Here is an 18,666-nt window from a genome sequence, read left to right on the forward strand (position 1 = left end):
CTCTGGCACCCCAAGGAAGCTGCTGCGGGACCCTGGGCCTCCACCACGGAGCTGGCCCAGAGCAGGCCCTGCCCAGCCTTACTCGGGCGGGTGCTATGACCCGATGGGGAGAGGAGCGTGAGTTGGCGGCGGGGTTCCCGTGTGAACACTTTCTCCCTGGGTGACCCCTCTCCATCCTACGAGACCGTGAGTGTGCAGTTGAGTCCCTGGCAGTGGCCCCCAGGCTCCCCACCCACAGAGAGGGTGGGCAGGAGGGTGGGCGTGGGGAGGTCAGGAATCAGAATAGCCAATGCGTGTATGTTTAACTGAATCACTGTGCTGTACACCTGAAACTAACACAACATTGTTAATCAACTGTACTCCAATATAAAATAAAAAGGTAAAAAAAAAGAATCAGAACAGACACTGACAGGGCTGAGGGTAGACAGGGGCTGTAAACAGGGACTCTGGGGTCCAGGGGAAGCTGCACCTGCATCCTCTCCGGATCACCTGTGGGGTCCAGGTGACCCCAGCCTCCACATGTGAGCACTGCTGGGTGCAGGGGAGGGGCAGAGAGCTCTGGGCCCCCCGTAGGACTGAAGCCAAGCTCTGAACTCAGGCCACTGACACAGCCCTGCTGACCTCAGCTCCCCTGCATCAGGGAGGACCTGGGTGCTGCGGCCGGATGCACAGTCCTGCTCAGCACCCCGTCCAGCCCCGAGTGGCTTCCGGGGCTCAACCCCAGCAATGGGGGCGGGTGGGGAATGGGGTAGCGACAGAGCCTTCAGGAGGGGCTGAGGCCGGGCTGCGGCATCCCAGTGGCTGTGTGCGGGGCCTGGCACTAGGAGGGGTCAGGAGGTACACTGCCTGGGGGGCCAACCCCCCTCCTGAGAGCAGCTCTCCCCGTCCGCACAGACGGCAGCAGCCTGCTGGACTCCATGGCCAGTGGGATGCGTCTGATTGTGAGCTGTGTGTCCTCCTTCCTCATCCTGTCACTGCTGCTCTTCATGGTCCATCGGCTGCGCCAGAGGCGCCGGGAGCGCATTGAGTCCCTGATTGGAGCAAACCGTGAGTGCCCAGCCCTGCCTCCCACACAGTGGCTCGGTGGCGGTCCCAGGGCAGGGAGGAGGAAGACAGGGCTGCCCGGCAGCTGTGCCCTGCCTGCTCCTGCTCCCACTCCCAGGCTGAGCCACACGAGTGTGGTGGGAGGGGCGCCAGCCCTGGCCTCCCAGGGTGTGTGGGCACCTGCCGGGGCAGCCTGCCCGCTAAAGACGTTGGACACCCGTGGCTGGTGGCAGCTTAGGGAGCATGGTCCACCCTCCTCAGCCCACGTTCTCTGCCACAGCTTGTGCCTGCGTAGAGTTTCTGAGATTCCCCCTTGTCTCAGTGAGCAAGCCAGGAGGCTTCCCAGTCCCTGTGGGGAGGGGGGCTGAGGATCATGGTGACGGGGGACCACAGCTGCTGTGTTAGGGCCCCAGGGCCTCCGAGGGCACACGTGTCAGGTCTGAAGGCCCCGCATCACGGTGAGCCCTCCTGGAGATGGAGCTGCAGGGTGGGCAGCACGCCGAGGCCGTCGCGGGTCACGCCCAGATGCGCTGAGAGCCCGGGTTCTGCGGGCCGGAGCTGGTGGGTGGGTGGGTGGGGCTCCCAGTGTGGATGGCAGGTAGCAGCCGGGCACAGGCGTGTGACTGTCGGAGTGCGGGGTGCCCTGGGCCTGGACGTGGCAGGTCCAGCCCAGGAGTGATGGCTCCGGGCTTGTTTCTCTCTCCAACTGCCCAGTGCACCACTTCAACCTCGGCCGAAGGATCCCTGGCTTTGATTATGGCCCAGATGGGTTCGGCACAGGCCTCACACCGCTGCACCTCTCCGACGATGGGGAAGGCGGTACTTTCCATTTCCATGACCCTCCGCCTCCCTACACCGCGTACAAGTACCCGGACATCGACCAACCCGATGACCCGCCGCCACCCTACGAGGCCTCCATCAACCCGGACAGCATGTTCTACGACCCTGCAGGTGACCCCCAGGGCAAGGGAGCCATGGGTCACAACCAGTTGGCATGCGGGCCAAGGCCCTGTGGCCCCCCAACTTCTGCCCGGCCTTCTGCTTTTGCTTTGGTTTTCCCTTTAAGATGGTCCCACCGTCTGGGGTGGGCACACTCTTCCCAGGGTCGCAGGTGGCCACTGGCAGTGGTCTCCCTGCCCCTGCCTCCCTCCCGGGAACTCCTGTTAGTGAGCACCCCTCGGGGCCCCCTCAGCAGGGCCCTGTGGGGAGTGGGGTGCCCGGACGCTGGGCTGTCTGGCATGGTGCACGTGTGGTGAGCTGAGGAGACACCCCCTCGGCATGCCCTCCTGTCCAGCGGCCACTTGAGTCTGTTGTTCATCTGATACTATGGAAAATCATTCCTCACAGGTGAAGCAGAAAGAACAGCAGGTGTCCTGCCCATGGCCTGACCTGTCCCTGTCCCTGGTGTGCACGCAGGTGTCCCATCCTGATTCCCTGTGTGTTACACACACATGCACACGTAACACAGCAGGCTGGGCTTTGCAAGGCTGGCACTGCTGTGTTCTTGGTCTGTTCCCGTCAGTTAGTCCCGTCCTTTGTGGTCTGCACCGGCAGGAAAGCCTTGGATTTGACCTCTGTCCTTGGGACACTGATTGTCACAATATGCTGTCCAGGGGGCCAGGGTGGGTAGGACGAGGGATGCTTCTGGGAGTGCGAGTTCCAGATGCCTCCGTAGACCAGGCTGCAGGGGAGCAAATGCTCCCCGGGGCAGGATGGCAGGACTGCTGGGCTGGGGGTGTCGGCCAGGGGAGCAGCAGTGCTGGGTCCCTGAGCCCCGAGCTTTCAGAGAGCACCTGCAGGAATAAGGAGGGGCTGCCACCAGGTCTCCCTCAGACCAGGGTGTTCTGCAGACCCCCAGACAATTGGCCGGGCTGCCTGCTCTGGTCCATCTCCTGCACTTGCCCCCGTGTTCCAGCCCATGTCTAATGCATGTGAGCCCTGCCTGGACCCCCAGAGTCTGAGAGGGTTTCCCCCTCCCCTCCCTTTGATCTGCTGACTCAGTCAAAGCGTGTCCCCTACGCACACATCATGCTTTGCTCACGGCTGTACCCCTGCTCCAGCCCCACACAGCCCACTTGCATGGTGAAGGTGGGGGGTGAGCACGGTGGAGCCCCGTGGGGCAGGCTTTCGCCTGCCCGGCAGTGTTGGTGGGAGCAGGCAAGCAGGAAGAGCATACCCTGCTGACCTCCATCTCCTCCCGCAGATGATGACGCCTTTGAGCCAGCAGAGGCCGCCCAACTGACCACAGGGGATGGTGGTGGTGAGGGTGCAGCGCCCCGGCGCCTGGAGCAGCCCCTGCCCACCCCCAGGGCCTCTCTGGCCGAACTGGAAGACTCAGCCGACAGCAGCAGTGTCCTCCTCGTGCCCCCTGACCCCGCCCAGAGTGGCAGTGCCCTGGCCACAGAGGCGCTTCCGGGGGGCGGCCGCCACAGCCGAAGTTCCCTCAATACTGTGGTGTAGAGGACGGCGGGCTCGCGGCCCAAATGGGCAGGGAGCACCTGTTTGCCGTCGAGAAAAACGCTGATCCCCTTGGGAGACTTGAGGGGCCCCTGAGTGAGCCTGGACCCAGCTGCACAGCCACACCCCTGACGGCGGGCACACAGACACCACGCCAGCCCCCAGGGCGCCAGCACCTGCCCGAGGGTCTTTGGGGGCTTCAAACACACGCGTAGCTTTGGGTCACTGTCTTTTTCTTTTTAAACGGCAGAAGGATGACAGAGTTGGTGAGACCACACGTGTCAGGAGCAGGGAACAAAGGAGGCGCCATACGCTCTAGTGGGGCTGGACACTCCAGCTCTGATGGACTTGCTTGCTGCCACGCGCCCTCCAGAGGAGCCCGGGCTGCCGCGCACGCCTAGCTAGCCGCTGCTCGAGAAGGCGCGCCCGGGTGGCGGGTGTCTGAGGACTGTCAGTGCAGTCGGGGCAGATGGCCTTGGAGGTTGCCGCAAGGGCTGCTCTGGGGGTGGTCCCCCAGGTCCAGTTGTGAACATCCAGCTGTGGGGGCTGGGGGCTGGCCTGGTGCCCGAGGTGCCCAAGGCCCTGAGGAGGTCAGCTGGGAAGGAGGCTGGACTCTGTACTGTCTTTCCAGCTGGGCTCCGTGAAGCTCAGTTGCACACCAGGAGGCCTGGGCCCCACCCCAACCATTCTCCCCCCGGCAACACAATGCGTGGCCCGCCCTGGGCAGCTCTGGGGTCGGGCTGGGGCCTTTAGTCACGCATGAGTGTCCTGGCCCTGGATCCTCCACTGGGGCTGGCTCCTGGCTGCTGCCCTCTGGAGCCCCCACTCCTGCTGAATTTGCCCCTGGACCTGGCCTGCCCCCACCCCACCTTGTTTGTGCCATAAGGGTTGTGTCTTTGGGGGGAGGGATGGCTGAAATTCACATCCTGGGCTGTCCATCTCCCAGAAGTCCACTTCCTGCCCACCACCGCCACCACTGGAGTCACGTGCCCAGTGGCCGCATGCCACCTTCCTGTCCCCAGCAGCAAGGTGCTGGGTGTCTTACCCTGGGGGGCCTTTGACTGAGGGTCACTGTTGCCTGTTTCTGGGCAGTGGTCTTGTCTCCTGACATGGGGTTTTTAGCATTTCTGAGGTTTGGAGGTTAAGCGGGTTTTGTGCGATTTTTAGCACATTCATATCTTTTCTACGTTGAATGTCTGGATCTTTTCTTTGTTGTGTGCATGTGTATCTGTGTGCGTATGTGTGTGTATGTGTCTAAGTGTTTGCAGGTGGTGGCGGTACACGGGGACTCAGGCCTGGGGCCCCCCTTTCCAGGGCCAGCCATGGCGTGCTGGGCGGCCCCAAGGCGTGGCCCTCAGCTGAGAGCAGGGAGCCCTTCCCTGGCCCCTCGTGCCCTCCTAGACCAGCAGTGAGCGGGGGATGACTTGAAGTGGGTGCTCTGTGGTGACAGGCCTCGCTGGCACAGTCCATTTCTGGACACGTTCTCACAGTCTCCCGTTGGGGACCGTTTTGTTCTTCCCGGGGCAGCATGAGCTTCTCAAGTTGCCCACAGACCGGGGTTTGGCCCACAGGAGCCAGAGTGCTGCAGGCAGCCCCACGCGGGCAGGCTGCGTGCTGAGCAGGACTGCACTCCCCCTGCCAAGGACTGGGACTGGAGAGTGGCTGCACTGGCTGCTGAAGACAAAGCAGAACGTGTGTCCTGCCTCCACTGTGTTCTGGGCACTGAGCAGCTGTCACAGGCCTTGGTGCTAGGTGAGGGTCCTGAGCACTCCTGCTTTGGAGTGGGCTCCCCCGTGGAGCCCCAGAGGATCCTGCCCCCAACAGCTCAGGGTCCCTCCCAACCCCCATGTCTCTGGCCCAGGCCTCAGACCCGTGTGTACAGGGCAGGGCGTCTGGCACTAGATGTGTGGGATTGGGGACTGAAGGACTGCTGGGCCAGTTGGGCATGTGGGAGTCACTAAGGGGGTGGCCCGGAGCAGGCTGTGGGGGCCACAGATGGGGGCCTGCTTCTGGACAGGCCAGGGCTCCGGGGTTGCTCAGCCCACGTGCAGCACTGTTTCAGGCCTTGCCTGCTGCCGGCAGTGTCCCCAGGAGCTAGTGCCCCAGGGGCTGAGCTCCACTGGGGATGGGGGTGGGGGAGTAAGGGGAGAGGTTGGGTCGGCCTTCTGCCTAGGCCAACCGTCATGAGATCTGGTTGTGCTCCGTGGTCAGACGAATCCCAACCAGCCCTGGCTGAGAGTCTTGTGCTCCTGTGAGAGCTGCTGACCTGCTTGGTGGGGGTGGGTGTCTATAGGCCGTTGTCTCAAGGCCTGTTTATGTTTTCCTTTCACTAAGGGTTTTTAGTTTGGGTTTATTTTGGTTGGGCTGGCACTAATTCTTAAGATGCTGTGAGAACCGTTTCATCCGAATGCCAAATAAATTTGTGTTCTGGAAGAAGTGTGGTCCGTTCTCGGTGCGGCCCCAGCTGGAGCAGGAGGCTCCAGCCAAGTTGGGGCCGAGGGACAGGTGCAGAGGTGGCTGTGTGGAGGAGTTGGGCCACCTCTGGAAGCCAGGGCAGGCGTGGCGTTCTGAGACACCTATCTCTTCCGTTCTCTGTGGTCTTTTCAATAATTTCTCAGTTCCTGATGTGAGGAAAGAGGGCGCTCAGGGGACTCAGCCTCGGGTGGGTCCTCGTGCTGGGCGGGCAAGGGGTTGGTTTAGGAAAGGCACTGGTGCGGCCCCTGGGGCCTTGGGGAGGCGGCCCTCGGGCCTGAACGCCTGCGGGGCGGCGGGCGGTCCGGGCAGCACCGCGGACAGCGCCTTGGTCGGGGGTGGGAGGTTGGGGCGCGGCCCTCGCGCTTGGGAAGGCGCGCCCGCCGAGCGCATTCCGGTGCGTCGTCGTCTCTCCTGGCCACTCGCGGGGCGGGGAAATCGGAACCCCGCTTTCCAAGAGAGCGACTGGGGCTCGGGCCACAGCCTGGGGTCCGCTGGGCGCCGGGACCTCCGAAACTGCTGCGGAAGCCGGGGTCCCACCGGGGCGGGGCGGAGCGGAGGAAGCAGTGGCTTCCCAGACCCTTTGGTCCGCAGGGGTGCGCTGGTAGGAGAGAGGCTGTGGTCTTGGGTCGTCCTCCCCACCCCAGGCCCCCAAGTCAAGGCACTGGAATCCAAGGTGCCATTTCCCTCGAACTTCGTCCTTTCTGGTGGCCTTGCCATGTCACTTCTGGTCTCCAGACTCCATTTCCTCGTCTGTAAATGGGCATAATAATAGCATCCCCCCACCCAGGAATAGTTGGGGTGTGGGGGGGTCCGTGAAAGCGTGCAGCTTGTCTCGACGCCGGCGTTTGTTGCTGGCAGCCGTCCCTGCCCCGAGATCAGAGCGAGTGCCTGGCGAGCTCCAGCTGTCTCCCCACTGGAGGCGCCGCCCCTCCGACCCTCCCCGCGCCTGGAGCCCCCAGGACTCAGCCACGCCCCTAACTCACCCCGCTGGTAAATTCGCCGCCCTCGCTGGTTTCCTCGGCCCGCGTCCTCCGCCACTTACTGCTGCACCATGCGGTCCCTGGGCTTGGTGCTCGCCTTCCTCGACGTGCTGCTGGTGGTGCGCGCCGACTCGGAGGGTGAACACAGGACCCTGCCTTTCTGCTCTGCCTTACCCTCCCCGGACGCTCCCTCTTCTCCGCTTTAGGCCCTGCCCCTAGTTGGGGGGGGTGCGACTTTTGGGGAGGAGAGGTTGGAATTGGGGCGACAGGAGAATAGGGTCTGCCTGGCATCCACTGGCCAAAGCCCTGTGCTCCCACCCTTGGACCCCGGCTGGGATGGTGCTCAGGGCCCAGATGGCCTGCATCAGCCCAGTCCCCTCCCACCGTCTGCAGGTGCCTGGTGCTACGACTCCCAGGACCCAAATTGTGGTGAGGACAGAGTGTTGTGTGAGGCTGTGTGGCATTGGTCTGTGTCCTGTGTCCACTGCACTTCTGTGGTCTCTGCGGGTTTTCTGTCTGTAGTCCTGGGTCGCAGCGATTGGGAGCCCGCAGTGTGTATATGACTGTCCCCTTCTGTGTGTGTCCGGATCTGTGGCTGCTGTGCTCTCCAGTCCTGTGTGTGCCAAGCTGCTCACATCAAGCGGGACCCATAAGTGTGCCATGTGGCCAGCCCACATGTGAGCAGGTCGTGGAGGTCCCCAAAGTTGGCATGTGGCTGGGTGCCAGGAGACTTTCCCAGGCCCCTTCCCTGTGGAGCAGCTGCCTGCAGGGGCTGTACCTGTGATGGTGTTGCAAACACTATGTCCAGGCCAGGTTTGGGGGGGTGGCAGTTGTGACCTGTCAGGTGGGTGCTTTTCCCTGGGTGTGTGTGGGGGGGGAGGGCCACCTTTGTGCACCCCCATGTCTCAGCCCCCCAAGAGACCTAGACCTGTTCCCCCAGGCCCCACCCACTGGAAGGAGATGGCCCCAACCTGTGGGGGCCCAGGCCAGTCCCCCATAAACATCGACCTTCACTGGGTCCAGCGGGACCCCACCCTTGGACCCTTAATCTTCCAAGGCTATGACTCAGCACCTCCAGGCCCGTGGACACTGGAGAATCATGGTCATACAGGTCAGCACCCTGGGTCAGGCTCCCCCTCCCACAGACAGGGACAGCAACCCCCTGCACAAGGATCAGGATCCCCACACAGGAGATGAGACACCCTACAGAGACCAAGGACCCCCCCACAAGGGTCAGGAACCCCTACAGATGGATTAAGAGCTTCTACATAAGGATGGGAACACCCCCACAGAAATCAAAATCTCCATAAATGGCACAGGAAGCTCCACACACAGTGGTCAAGACATCCCCCAATGGAGGTCTGGAACCCCCACATAGAGGTGCCAGGAACCCCCTACCAGTAGCAATCAGCCATTGTCGCTGAGGACCAGAAGTCAGGGCGTACCCAGAGGTCAGAACTCCTGGAGTCAACCCCCAACAATCCCATAGCTGAGGTGGATCAGGACCCCCGCCACGGGAGGCTGCCTTCTCCCCTCCGTGCAGGGTCAGGGGTTTCCACTGCAGTCTGTGGAGCCCCACTTGGCCGGCCAGCAGAGGGGCCTGGACACCCAGGGTGTCATAGTTCCAAAGAGGCCCAGCCAGGGCGCAGACTGGCCTGAGGGGGTACCTTTGCTCGCACCTTGTGCCCTAATGGCACGAGGGCAGCTGAGGGGGGGAAGAGAGGGTGTCATTTGTTCCTTCCCCCTCAGTGCTCCGCACGGACACTGGCCCGCAGAGCCTGCTGGAGATGCAGGGCGCCAGGCTGCCACCACCAGCCTAGCATGCCCTGCAGCTGCAGTTCCACTGGCGGGGTCCCCGGGCGAGCAGGCTCAGAGCACAGCCTGGACGGGCAGCACCGCCCCATGGAGGTGGGCCTGGTCATGGGGAGGGGTGGTGGGAGTGCCCCATGGAGGCCAGGGCAGCCTGGTGGGAGTAGCTGGGTACCTCCCATAGTCTGTGTCTCCCCAGATGCACGTGGTCCATATGAACACCCGGTACCAGAGCATAGGGGAAGCCCGAGGTCACCCTGATGGTCTGGCAGTGCTGGCCATGCTCTTGACGGTGAGGGAGGGGCCGTGTGCCTCCTGCAGGGAGGGGGGCTGCTATGTGACAGCCTGCTTTCAAGAAAGGGGGTCCATGAGGGTCTGTAGAGGGGACAGGTGGCCTGTGTAATCTTGGGTGGGCATTGGGGCCCCTAGAGGCTTTATAGGATGAACGGGTTCTGTGAGGGGGTTTGGCCAGTGAGAAGTCGTGGACCTGCAGGGTCAGTGGGGGTGGCCCTCCCCCCAGCAAACCCCCTTCACCTCTCTTCCCACTTAGTCTCCCCTACACCCCCCTCAGTGTTCCCCCCTTTTAAGACCCTCGCTCGAGCCCCTCTCACTTGGAGCCCCCTTCCGAGGATCAGGACTCTGACAACGCTCGGTTGTCTGTCGGGCCTGAAGAACGTGTCTGCGCGCGGTGAGGGACGCGGTTCCCCGCGGCGGGGGCGGGGCGGCAGGACACCGGGAAATTGGTTCCAACCCGCCGCCGTCTCTCTCCCAGGGGCCTCCGTGAACCTGGCGTCCGCCTTCCCGCTGGCCTCGCTGCTGCTGGGCGCCTCTGGCCTCTCGCGCTTCTACCGCTACGCGGGGTCGCTGACCACGCGGTGCTGCGAGCCCGTGGAGCTCTGGACGGTCTTCGAGGACACGGTCCCCATCGGGCGCGCGCAGGTACAGCCCGCGCCACCCCCCCAGCCGCCCCGCCCTCCCGTGCGCCGCGCCTTGACCGCCTCCGCCCCACACCCTCAGGTGGCCCAGTTCCGCATCGTGGCCCAGGCCAGGCCCCCCGGCTCCCGCCCCGCACCTCTCACGGAGAACTTCCGGCCGCAGCAGCCTCTCTGTGTACGCAGGGTTGTAGCTTCCCCCAGCGCCTCGGTCCGCGCGGCAGCCCCCACCCCGGCCCGAGGCACGGGGCTCTCCTGGGCCTGGGGCTCAGCCTGTGGCTCTGGCAGGGGCCCTAGGATGTAGACACGGCCACCTTCCTGCAATAAACGACTCACAGAGTGACCTTGGCCTCCTATGGCTGGGAGGAGGGGGGGCGGCCTGGGCGCACCGCAGCTCCTACGGAGGCCTCCTGTGCCACCCTTCCCGACTCCACCACAGCCAGTCCCAGACCCCATCCAGAACCCCAGACCTCCCCAGATCCCTCTCGGGGAGAAGGCACCCCCACTCCCATCCTACACGTTATGCCTGAATCCCCCGATGAGATAGAAGGAGAAACTCCACCTGCTAAAGCCTAAAATTACTATTTTATTTTACAAACGAGCTGGCTGACCACCCCAGACACTGTGTGGTTTAGTGATGCCTCCAGCTGCCATTTCCCAGAGGCCAGGAGGTGAGAAGCTGCTGGATCCCAGCTCTGCAGCACAGAGTGGTGGGTCCTGGTGACAGGGACAGTGAGTGAAGGGCTGTCTGTAACAGGTGAGACCCGACCCAGGCGACACTCTGGGAAGATGGGCTGTGGAGTCTGATGTAGGTTGACACTGGAGAGACACTGCTGTCGGGTGACTGCCTGCCGTGACGCTACTTAAGGTAAGTGGCTTTCGTGTCACTGTCAAAGCAAAGCTGAGAGTCCAGGGGGCACTGACCAGATGCGCTCTGTCCAGGCAACGCTGTCCAGTAGAGGGTGGGCCCGACTGTCAGGGGAGTGAAGCTGGCTAGAGTTAGGCTGCTGTCCAGGGCCCACGGTAGAATGTGCTCTTACATCCAAGTGACACTGTCCTGAGTGAACCTGTGTCCAGGTGACAGTGTCCCAGCAGCCCACGTGTCCCCGGTGTCTGTCACTTGGTGTGTGGGTCACACTCTCCACCCCAGTGCATGAAGGTCCGACCTCCTCCCTTGAGACCCTTCAAGAAAATACACTTGCAACCACCTCCCCCAGACAGAGGAGACCTTGGGCTCTCCCGCTGCGCTCACTGCCGGAAGGGGACATACCCCTGGCCCGAGCCTTACCCCGCCGGGACTCCGGCTCCAGCTGCGCGGAGCCAGCCGTTCTTCCCAGCCCCTTCCGATACCAGAGCGCTAGCCAGCGGCGTCGGAGGACCCTTCTCGCTCCAAGCCCCGCTCCAGGAGCCACCTGGCCGGTCCCAGGTAGCAAAGCCCCGCGGCCGGCGGCGGCGCGCCAGGTCCTCGCCCCGGGCTCCCTCCCCCTGTGCTTAATCCCCGCTGCCCTGTGGGGTCCCCGGCGGCGTCTTCTTGAGGTTCTTCCGGGCCGGGGCCCGGCTAGCGCCGCCGTGGGCCGGGCTGTCCGAGGCGTTGTCGGTGGGTCTCGCGCTCGTGGCCAGCGCGTTCACGGTGCCCAGCGCCCGCAGCAGGGCCAGGCCGCGGAGGCCGCGGGGCTCGCGGGGGGCGGGCGGCGGAGGCGGCAGCAGCGCGCGCAGGGCGTCCAGCTCGGCCCGGAGCTCCGCGCGCAGCGCCTCAAGCCCCGCGCCCGCCCAACTCGGCGCGCACGGCTGCCAGGCCCTCCTGCAGCTGCCGCTCGCTCACCTCCAGGACGCCCGCCGGGTAGGTGGCCCCGCCGCGCGGCTCCCCGCACCCGGAGCACACGGAGCCGCTGCTGCGCGCCTTCTCGGGCTCCGTGGCCCCCGCGCGGTCCACCAGCCGTGGCAGTCGGGGCGCGTTGGCCCGCGCCGCCACCTCAGCCCGGAACTGGCACCGCAGGCGCGCCAGGCGGCCTGGGGCGCGGGCTTCGTTGGGGCTCGGCCTGTGGGGCTGCGGCCCGGGGTCCGGCTGGCGGCCCACCGCGCGCCGCAGCGCCTCGCTGGCACCGTACGCGCTGCGCGCCTGGGCCCACGGGCGCCGGGGCTCTGCCGCCATCCGCGCCGCCGCTGCCTCCACCGCCGCCTCCAGAGCCCGGCCGGGCCGGAGCCCCAGCCCATAGCCTAGCGATCAATGGGGCCCGGGAGACGCTTCGTGGAGAGGGCCTCCGGGACGGCTGTGGGAACGACCAAAGCCTCGGGGAATCTGGCCAGGGGCCCGCGGAACCCCCGCAGGGCTGAAACCTGGGCGAATGGGGCCCCGAGGAACCGGGGGAACGACGCCAAAGGCTTGAGTGTGCAGGACTTGCCCGTGGTGCTGCGCTGTCAGTGGGTCCCAACAAGGGGCTTGAACAGGCTTCTAGGCAGAGGTGATGGGGACGTGGAAGCGCTCAACCCCAAGTGGGGAACCGAGCTCACATACTCTGCTCAAAGCCACAGTCCCCATCACAGTCAGGGGACGGCAGGTGTGGTCACTGCCTGAAGCTCTCCTCACTGGCTGGGGCCACCTCCTCCCATACCACAGTCCAGGCTGCTATCTCTGCACTGCTCCCCTACAGCCCACACACAACATGCACTTCTGCCCCTGAATTCAAGATCCCCATTGCTCTCTGCTGGACCCCTGCCTTCAGGAGGCTGCTGGAGGTCCAGCCCATCCCTCACTGCTGTCTGTGCACTGGCCCTGTCCTCTTCCTCCTCTAACCCAGTGACCGTCTTCACCCCCTAAGCCTTTGCCTAGGCTGTTTGTCTGGCCTGGAATGTGCCCCCTGCTCCCCCCTCGACTGGCTGCTCCCACTCATCCCACTTCTCCGGGGCAGCCTTCCTTGACCATCTCACCCCCTACCAGGGAACTCAGGCCCCTCCCCCACAGCACCCTCGCAATCATGATTAAATGGCTCTGTTCTCTGTCCACCTCCATCCACAGTAGGATCCCGAGTACGGGCCCAGTGGTGCTGAGCGGGTTGGATGTTGGATGAAGTCCTTGGGTGAATGAATCTGGGGCTGAGAGTCCCGGGTGGGGCCACCCCACCCCTGGCCAGCTGTGCACCTCCTTTGCCTGGCATTCAAGGCCCTCACGGCCATCCCTGCTGGCTTTCCTGTCCCTCCCACCTTACCACTGCACCCCATTCATTCTCACCCTGGTGCCTTGCCACACGCACTGCCGCCCGTGCCCATCACAGAGCCGTGGGCAGTGTGCTGTGGGCCTCTCTGGAAGGCAGTATCCCCTGCCAACATGTTGTGCTCACGGCACCCGAGGGGCTAGTTAGGACTCTGGGTGCCCTGGGGCCTCCCCAGCAAATTGTGGGTAGGGAGGGCCTGGTGTGGATCCAGGCTGGGCTGGGAGGGGAGATGGCAAGACAGCCACTGGAGCCTGTGTCCCCAGGGCCCACCGGGGCCTACCCTCTCTGCAGCTCTGTGCCCATGTGTGCGTGTGTGTGTGAGATTAGGCGTGCCGTCGACCCTGTTCTTGGGCAGCCTTGGCCCCAGGCCACTGTGAAAAGGCCTGGATCCCCTCGGTTCATTCATTCATTGGAGCCTGTTGCTCTGGAAGGTGCAGGGAGATGGGAGAATTTGGTGCTCTGTCAACCCCTCTGACCCTCCATTCCTGCTGAGTCACCTGGCTCCTCAGGACCTCCAGCCTGTGGCTCTGCTGCTCCCTAGAGCCTTGTTAACCATACCTGCCACCACCCTCCCCTCCATAGTTAAAGTACGACTGACACAAGAGCCCTGCATTCCTCTCCAGGCCTGCTGGAGCCCGGCTGTGTGACCCGAGGGCTCTGCCCTCTCTGAGCCTTACCTGTGAAACGCAGGAGGCCCTCAGGTCCCCAGGAGGGGACGGCAGGGAGGCCGAGAGGGTGGGAGCAGATGTGGGAGGGACTCCAGATTTGCTGACCAGCAGTTAGGGATGTGAGAGCCAGGAGGGCCTAGAGTGGGCTGCCCAGGCAGCCTGGGCCTGGGGAAAACAGAGGCCAAAGGAGGGGGTGTGATAGGAGCAGAGACAGACTGAGAGGGAGGCCCTGGGGACCCCATGGGTCCTGAGGGGAGTTGCAGATGTGTTGGTTGGGGCGAACAGGCAGGGGTGGTCAGCACGACTGATCCCCAGAGGTCAAATTCAGTGAGGATCAGGAAGCAAGGTGTGGTGACCCTGGCCACATGTTCATCAGTGAAGCCAGGGCGCAGGTGAGGCCTGCGGTGCGGAGCCAGGTTGGAGTGCCCTGGCCGGAGCTGGCTGGTCAGAGCCAAATGGCTGTTGTCCCTTCAGGGGACAGAGCTGCTGGGTGGGGGGCTGCACACAGGCCTGCTTTCTAGGTCCTCCCAGAAGCTCCTCACAGCCCTGGAGCCAGCCTGCCAGGGGGCTCCCTGTATGGGGGGGCTGACAGGCCCAGCTCCTCCGCAATCCCATCCCTCTCTGTGTGCCAGGGGCCAGGCCAGCCGTTTCTGTGGGAAGCCACCGACCCCCCCCCGGGCTGTCCCCAGCCGGGCTCTGTGCCTTCAGGCCAGCCCTCCCACCAGGCAGGGTGGGCAAGTAGCTGCTCATTAACTCAGGGAGGAGAGACCGCCCTGGGCTCAGCCTCTGCCCAGAGAAGGGGGTGGTCACTCCCTGTGACTTCCCTGTGGTCACCCTTGCAGTCTGTTGCAATTAAACCCTGGCAGTCACCTAGGCGGGAGGTTTTCTTTCCCAGAGCCCGAGGGCAGTCGGAAGCCAAGACGGCATTGCATGTTGGAGGAGCTCTGGTGGCCTTGGGGGGTGGGTAGGGAGCAGCCATGTGACTGCAGCCTCACAGTCCTCAGGGGAGCATCTGGTAATGCAGGTCCCCAGGTCCCCAACCGCATGAGGTAGAGGGGGTGTGGGTGCTGAGGGCACAGAGGTCTTTGTCTTCTGCAGTTGAAGCCCCACCAGGTTCTTGGCAAAGCGGGGGATATGGCGAGGCAGGTAGCAGTCCTGAAGCCGGCGGGATCTGAGGGCCTGTGTTGGGGGTGGGTGACACACCAGGCAAGGGCCCAAGGGGGACAGGACCTCTGTGCAGGCCACCCACCGGGTGGGATGGGGTTTAGTTTTGGAGCTGGTCCTGGAAGGGGCGGTGTGGCCCGGGGCTCTAGGGTAGGGGCTGTGCTCTCCCTCTGGCCAGACTGGCTGGGCCTTTGGAGGGTGAGCAAGCCGTCTTGGCGGGGGCCTGGACCGCGGGCCCTGGGCTGTAGGGAAGGGAAGGCTATGGTGCCCTTAGGCCCCCAGAGTGCAGGCCACGTTGTGGGACCTCGGTGGACTAAGCCGGCAGGTCTGGCTCAAGCCATCGCTCAGCACAGTTCTGGGCAGCTTCATCCTGCCTCACGGGCCACTGGTGGTCCCTGTCGCCTCGCCTGTCTCTCCCCACCCCACTCCCACCCCTGTCAGAGCCCAGGACGAGTCTCTGCTGGCCAGGAGATGGTGAGGGCGCAGACGCGACAGAGGCAGGAGGGCGTGCAGTGGCCAGGGGAGGCCTGAGTCCTGAGGTCCCTCCTTTAAAGACAGGGTCAGAGAGGGGAAGTGACTCACTCTGGATTCTAGTGCTGCAACAGGGCTTCCTGTGGGCGCTGGACTCGGGCACACCTTGCCCCTGAACACTCCCTGCCCATCAGGCCCTGGAACTGTGCCATGGCCTCCTGGTGGCTCTAGCTACCCAGGCATTCCCTGGGAACTGTTCTGGGTCAGGTGGCTCTGTGGGGGGCAACTCATTACCCGGTGTTGACCTTGCCTGACCTCAGTAATGAGTTCATTACCTGGTAATGGCTTTGTTTGCCTCGTCCTGGCGTCAGCAGCCTGGAGTAGCTCTGATCAGTCTGGGCTGGGCCCCTGGCCCCCCAACCTGCCCCAGGTGGGGCATCAGGCATGCCAGCATCTGTGTGTGCCCTGAGGGCCCAGCCTCGGCTCTCAATGGGACAAGCTCCCCAACCTTGGGCAGCTGAGGCCAGTCACCACTCTGTGCATCACCCTTCCACCCACAGATGGGGCAGAGCGGGGAGGGCCGCCTCGGATGGGCACGCTGCCCATGCAGGGGTCCTCGGGGTCCCCCTTCTCTTGCCAGCTGAGCCAGGGTCTCTATTCGACTGGCCCCTGGGATGGACCTCGTCTCATCATTCCTGGTGAACAGGACTGGGCCCCATCAGGAGCCCCTCCACCTCCCTGTGGCCAAAGGTCACCTCTCTGCCCTCATCTTTGATCTCTTAGCAGCACTGACAGAGCTGGCTGTGCCCTTCCACTCACACCCTCCCGGCCACCCCAGACCCTGGCGCTTCTTGCTGCTGCACTGGCCCCCCAGACAGAGCCACCACATCCCCACTGGCCTCACTTCTCCAGTCCTTGGCTTTGGCCCTGACCCTCTCAGGCAACCTGTTAAACCTACGTCTGGGGACTTCCCTGGTGGCGCAGTGGTTAAGAATCCGCCTGGCAACACAGGGGACATGGGTTTGATCCCTGGTCTGGGAAGATCCCACATGCGGCGGAGCAGCTAAGCCCATGTGCCACAGCTTCTGAGATCTAGAGCCCGTAAGCCACAACTACTGAGCCAATGTGCCACAACTACTGAAGCCTGCACGCCTAGAGCCTGTGCTCTGCAACGAGAAGCCACCGCAATGAGAAGCACACATACCACAACGAAGAGTAGCCCCCGCTCACTGCAACTAGAGAAAGCTGGTGCAGCAACAAGGACCCAATGCAGCCATAAATAAATAAATTAATTAATTAATGTTCCTATGAGGGAGGAGTCAAGATGGCAGTGTGGGAAGACGCAGAGTTAGCATCTCCCTACAACTAGGGTGGCTGCCAGGCGCTGGTGGGGGACTCTGACCCCCAAGGAGACGGGAGGAACCCCAAAGTGAACCGGTTGAACATAAGTGGAGGCCAGGCAAGATCAGCACCCCTGAGGCTGGAGAGATCAGGACAGGCAGGCGGGAGGGGCCCTGAGGGAGGAGCAGGAGAGGAGCGGAGGGTGTTAACCCCACCCATTTGGGCATGGGGAGCCTGCCGAGCTCCCAGGCTGGTCCCCTGCCCTCCAAGCTGCCTCCAGGCTGCGTGGGTCCTTGGGGTCATAGGAGGGAGGACAGGGAGATCAGGACGCAGGCAGGAGAGGAGTGGAGGGTGATTGCCCTGCCCACTTGAGTCCAGGAAGTCTGCTGGACTCCCAGGTGAGGTCCCCTTCTCTCTGAGACCTAGGTGGGGGGCACCCTGGGCCCCTTCTGTTCCTTGAGCCTAAGTCCCACCCCCCACAGCCCCCAGGGCCTTTTCCAGCCTTGTGAGTACTGGCCCTGCCCACCGCCCAAACCTCACCCTTGCTTAGGCCCCGCTCTGCACATCCAAGGCCTTTCCTCCCCCCCACACTTTTTTTTTTCCTTTCCCTCCTCCTCTTTTTTACTACTGTGGTACTGATGAACCTTCCAGTTGTTGATTTATCTGTTTTTTAATTTTTACATTCTTTCTAACATACCTATTAGTTTCCTAGTCTAATTTTATTTTTTGCTTTGTTATTTTTCTTTTTCTTTGTTTTTTTTTTTGCCTCCCCACGGGGCTTGCAGGATCTTTTTTTTTTTTTTTTTGCGGTACACGGGCCTCTCACTGCTGTGGCCTCTCCCGTCGCGGAGCAGAGGCTCTGGACACGCAGGCCCACTGGCCATGGCTCACAGGCCCAGCCGCTCCGTGGCACGTGGGATCCTCCCAGACCGGGGCACAAACCCATGTCCCCTGCATCGGCAGGTGGACTCTCAACCACTGCGCCACCAGGGAAGCCCGGGGCTTGCAGGATCTTGATTCACAAGCCCAGCGTTGGGGGGATGCTCCTGCAGTGGGAGGTCCAAGTCCAAACCACTGGACGAACAGAGAACCTCAGACCCCAGGGAATATTCATTTGAGTGAGGTCTCACGGGGTTTGTCATCTCAGCACCAAGACAGCTCTACCCAATAGCCTACAGACTCCAATGTTGGAAGCCTCAGGCCAAACAACCAGTAAGACAGGAACACAGTCCCACTCATTAAAAAAAAGAAAAAAATGAGATGGCAAAAATATATGTCACAGATGAAGGAGCAAGATAAAAACCTACAAGATCAAATAAATGAAGAGGAAATAGGCAGTCTACCTGAAAAAGAATTCATAGTAATGGTAGTAAAGATGATCCAGAATCTCAGAAATAGAATGGAAACCTGGATTGAGAATATACAAGAAATGTTTACCAAAGATCTAGAAGAACTAAAGAACAAACAAACAGAGATGAACAACACAATAACTGAAATGAAAACTGCACTAGATGGAATCAATAACAGAATAACAGAGGCAGAAGAAAGAATAAGTGAACTGGAAGACAAAGTGGTGGAAGTAACTGCTGAGAAACAGAATACAGAAAAAAGAATGAAAAGAATTGAAGACAATATCAGAGACATCTGGGACAACACTAAATGTACCAACATTCGAATTATCAGGTTCCCAGAAGAAGAGAAAAGAAAGGGTCTGAGAAAATACTTGAAGAGATTATAGTGGAAAATTTCCCTAACATGGGAAAGGAAATAGTCACCCAAATCCAGGAAGCACAGAGAGTCCCATACAGGATAAATCCTAGGAAAAACACACCAGGACACATTAATCAAACTAACAGAAATTAAATTCAAAGAAAAAATACTAAAAGCAGCAAGGGAAAAACAAAAAATAATATACAAAGGAATCCCCATAAAGTTATCAGCTGATTTCTCAGCAGAAACTCTGCAGGCCAGAAGGGAGTGGCAGGATATACTTAAAGTGATGAAAGAGAAAAATCTACAACCAAGATTACTCTACCCAGCAAGGATCTCATTCAGATTCGATGGAGAAGTCAAAAGCTTTTCAGATAAACAAAAGCTAAGAGAATTCAGCACC

General features: G+C 61.9%; 2 protein-coding genes across 12 annotated transcripts in view; one reads left to right on the forward strand and one right to left on the reverse strand.

Annotated features, from left to right (window-relative positions):
* DGCR2 (DiGeorge syndrome critical region gene 2) overlaps positions 1–5,937 on the forward strand; it is a 69,439-nt gene extending 63,502 nt beyond the window's left edge. For 6 of the 11 annotated variants that reach the window (XM_033439577.2, XM_033439578.2, XM_033439582.2 and 3 more), the window contains 3 exons: positions 895–1,047; positions 1,759–1,995; positions 3,248–5,937. In XM_033439577.2, coding sequence (XP_033295468.1) covers positions 895–1,047; positions 1,759–1,995; positions 3,248–3,504 — 647 coding nt within the window. In that variant the 3' untranslated portion in view covers positions 3,505–5,937. Of the gene's footprint in view, positions 1–876; positions 1,048–1,758; positions 1,996–3,247 lie in introns of all 11 variants that reach the window. The other 5 variants (XM_033439574.2, XM_033439581.2, XM_033439575.2 and 2 more) reach the window with 1 other exon arrangement.
* Positions 5,938–9,710: 3,773 nt separating this feature from the next.
* FAM246C (family with sequence similarity 246 member C) lies at positions 9,711–11,849 on the reverse strand. The gene is given in 2 exon segments (XM_049697689.1): positions 9,711–11,464; positions 11,466–11,849. Coding segments are annotated over 2 exon segments (660 nt in total). The 3' UTR covers positions 9,711–11,188.
* Between the last annotated feature and the right edge of the window lie 6,817 nt (positions 11,850–18,666).

The sequence above is a fragment of the Orcinus orca genome, chromosome 15 (genome assembly GCF_937001465.1).
Source record: "Orcinus orca chromosome 15, mOrcOrc1.1, whole genome shotgun sequence".
Taxonomy (NCBI): domain Eukaryota; kingdom Metazoa; phylum Chordata; class Mammalia; order Artiodactyla; family Delphinidae; genus Orcinus; species Orcinus orca.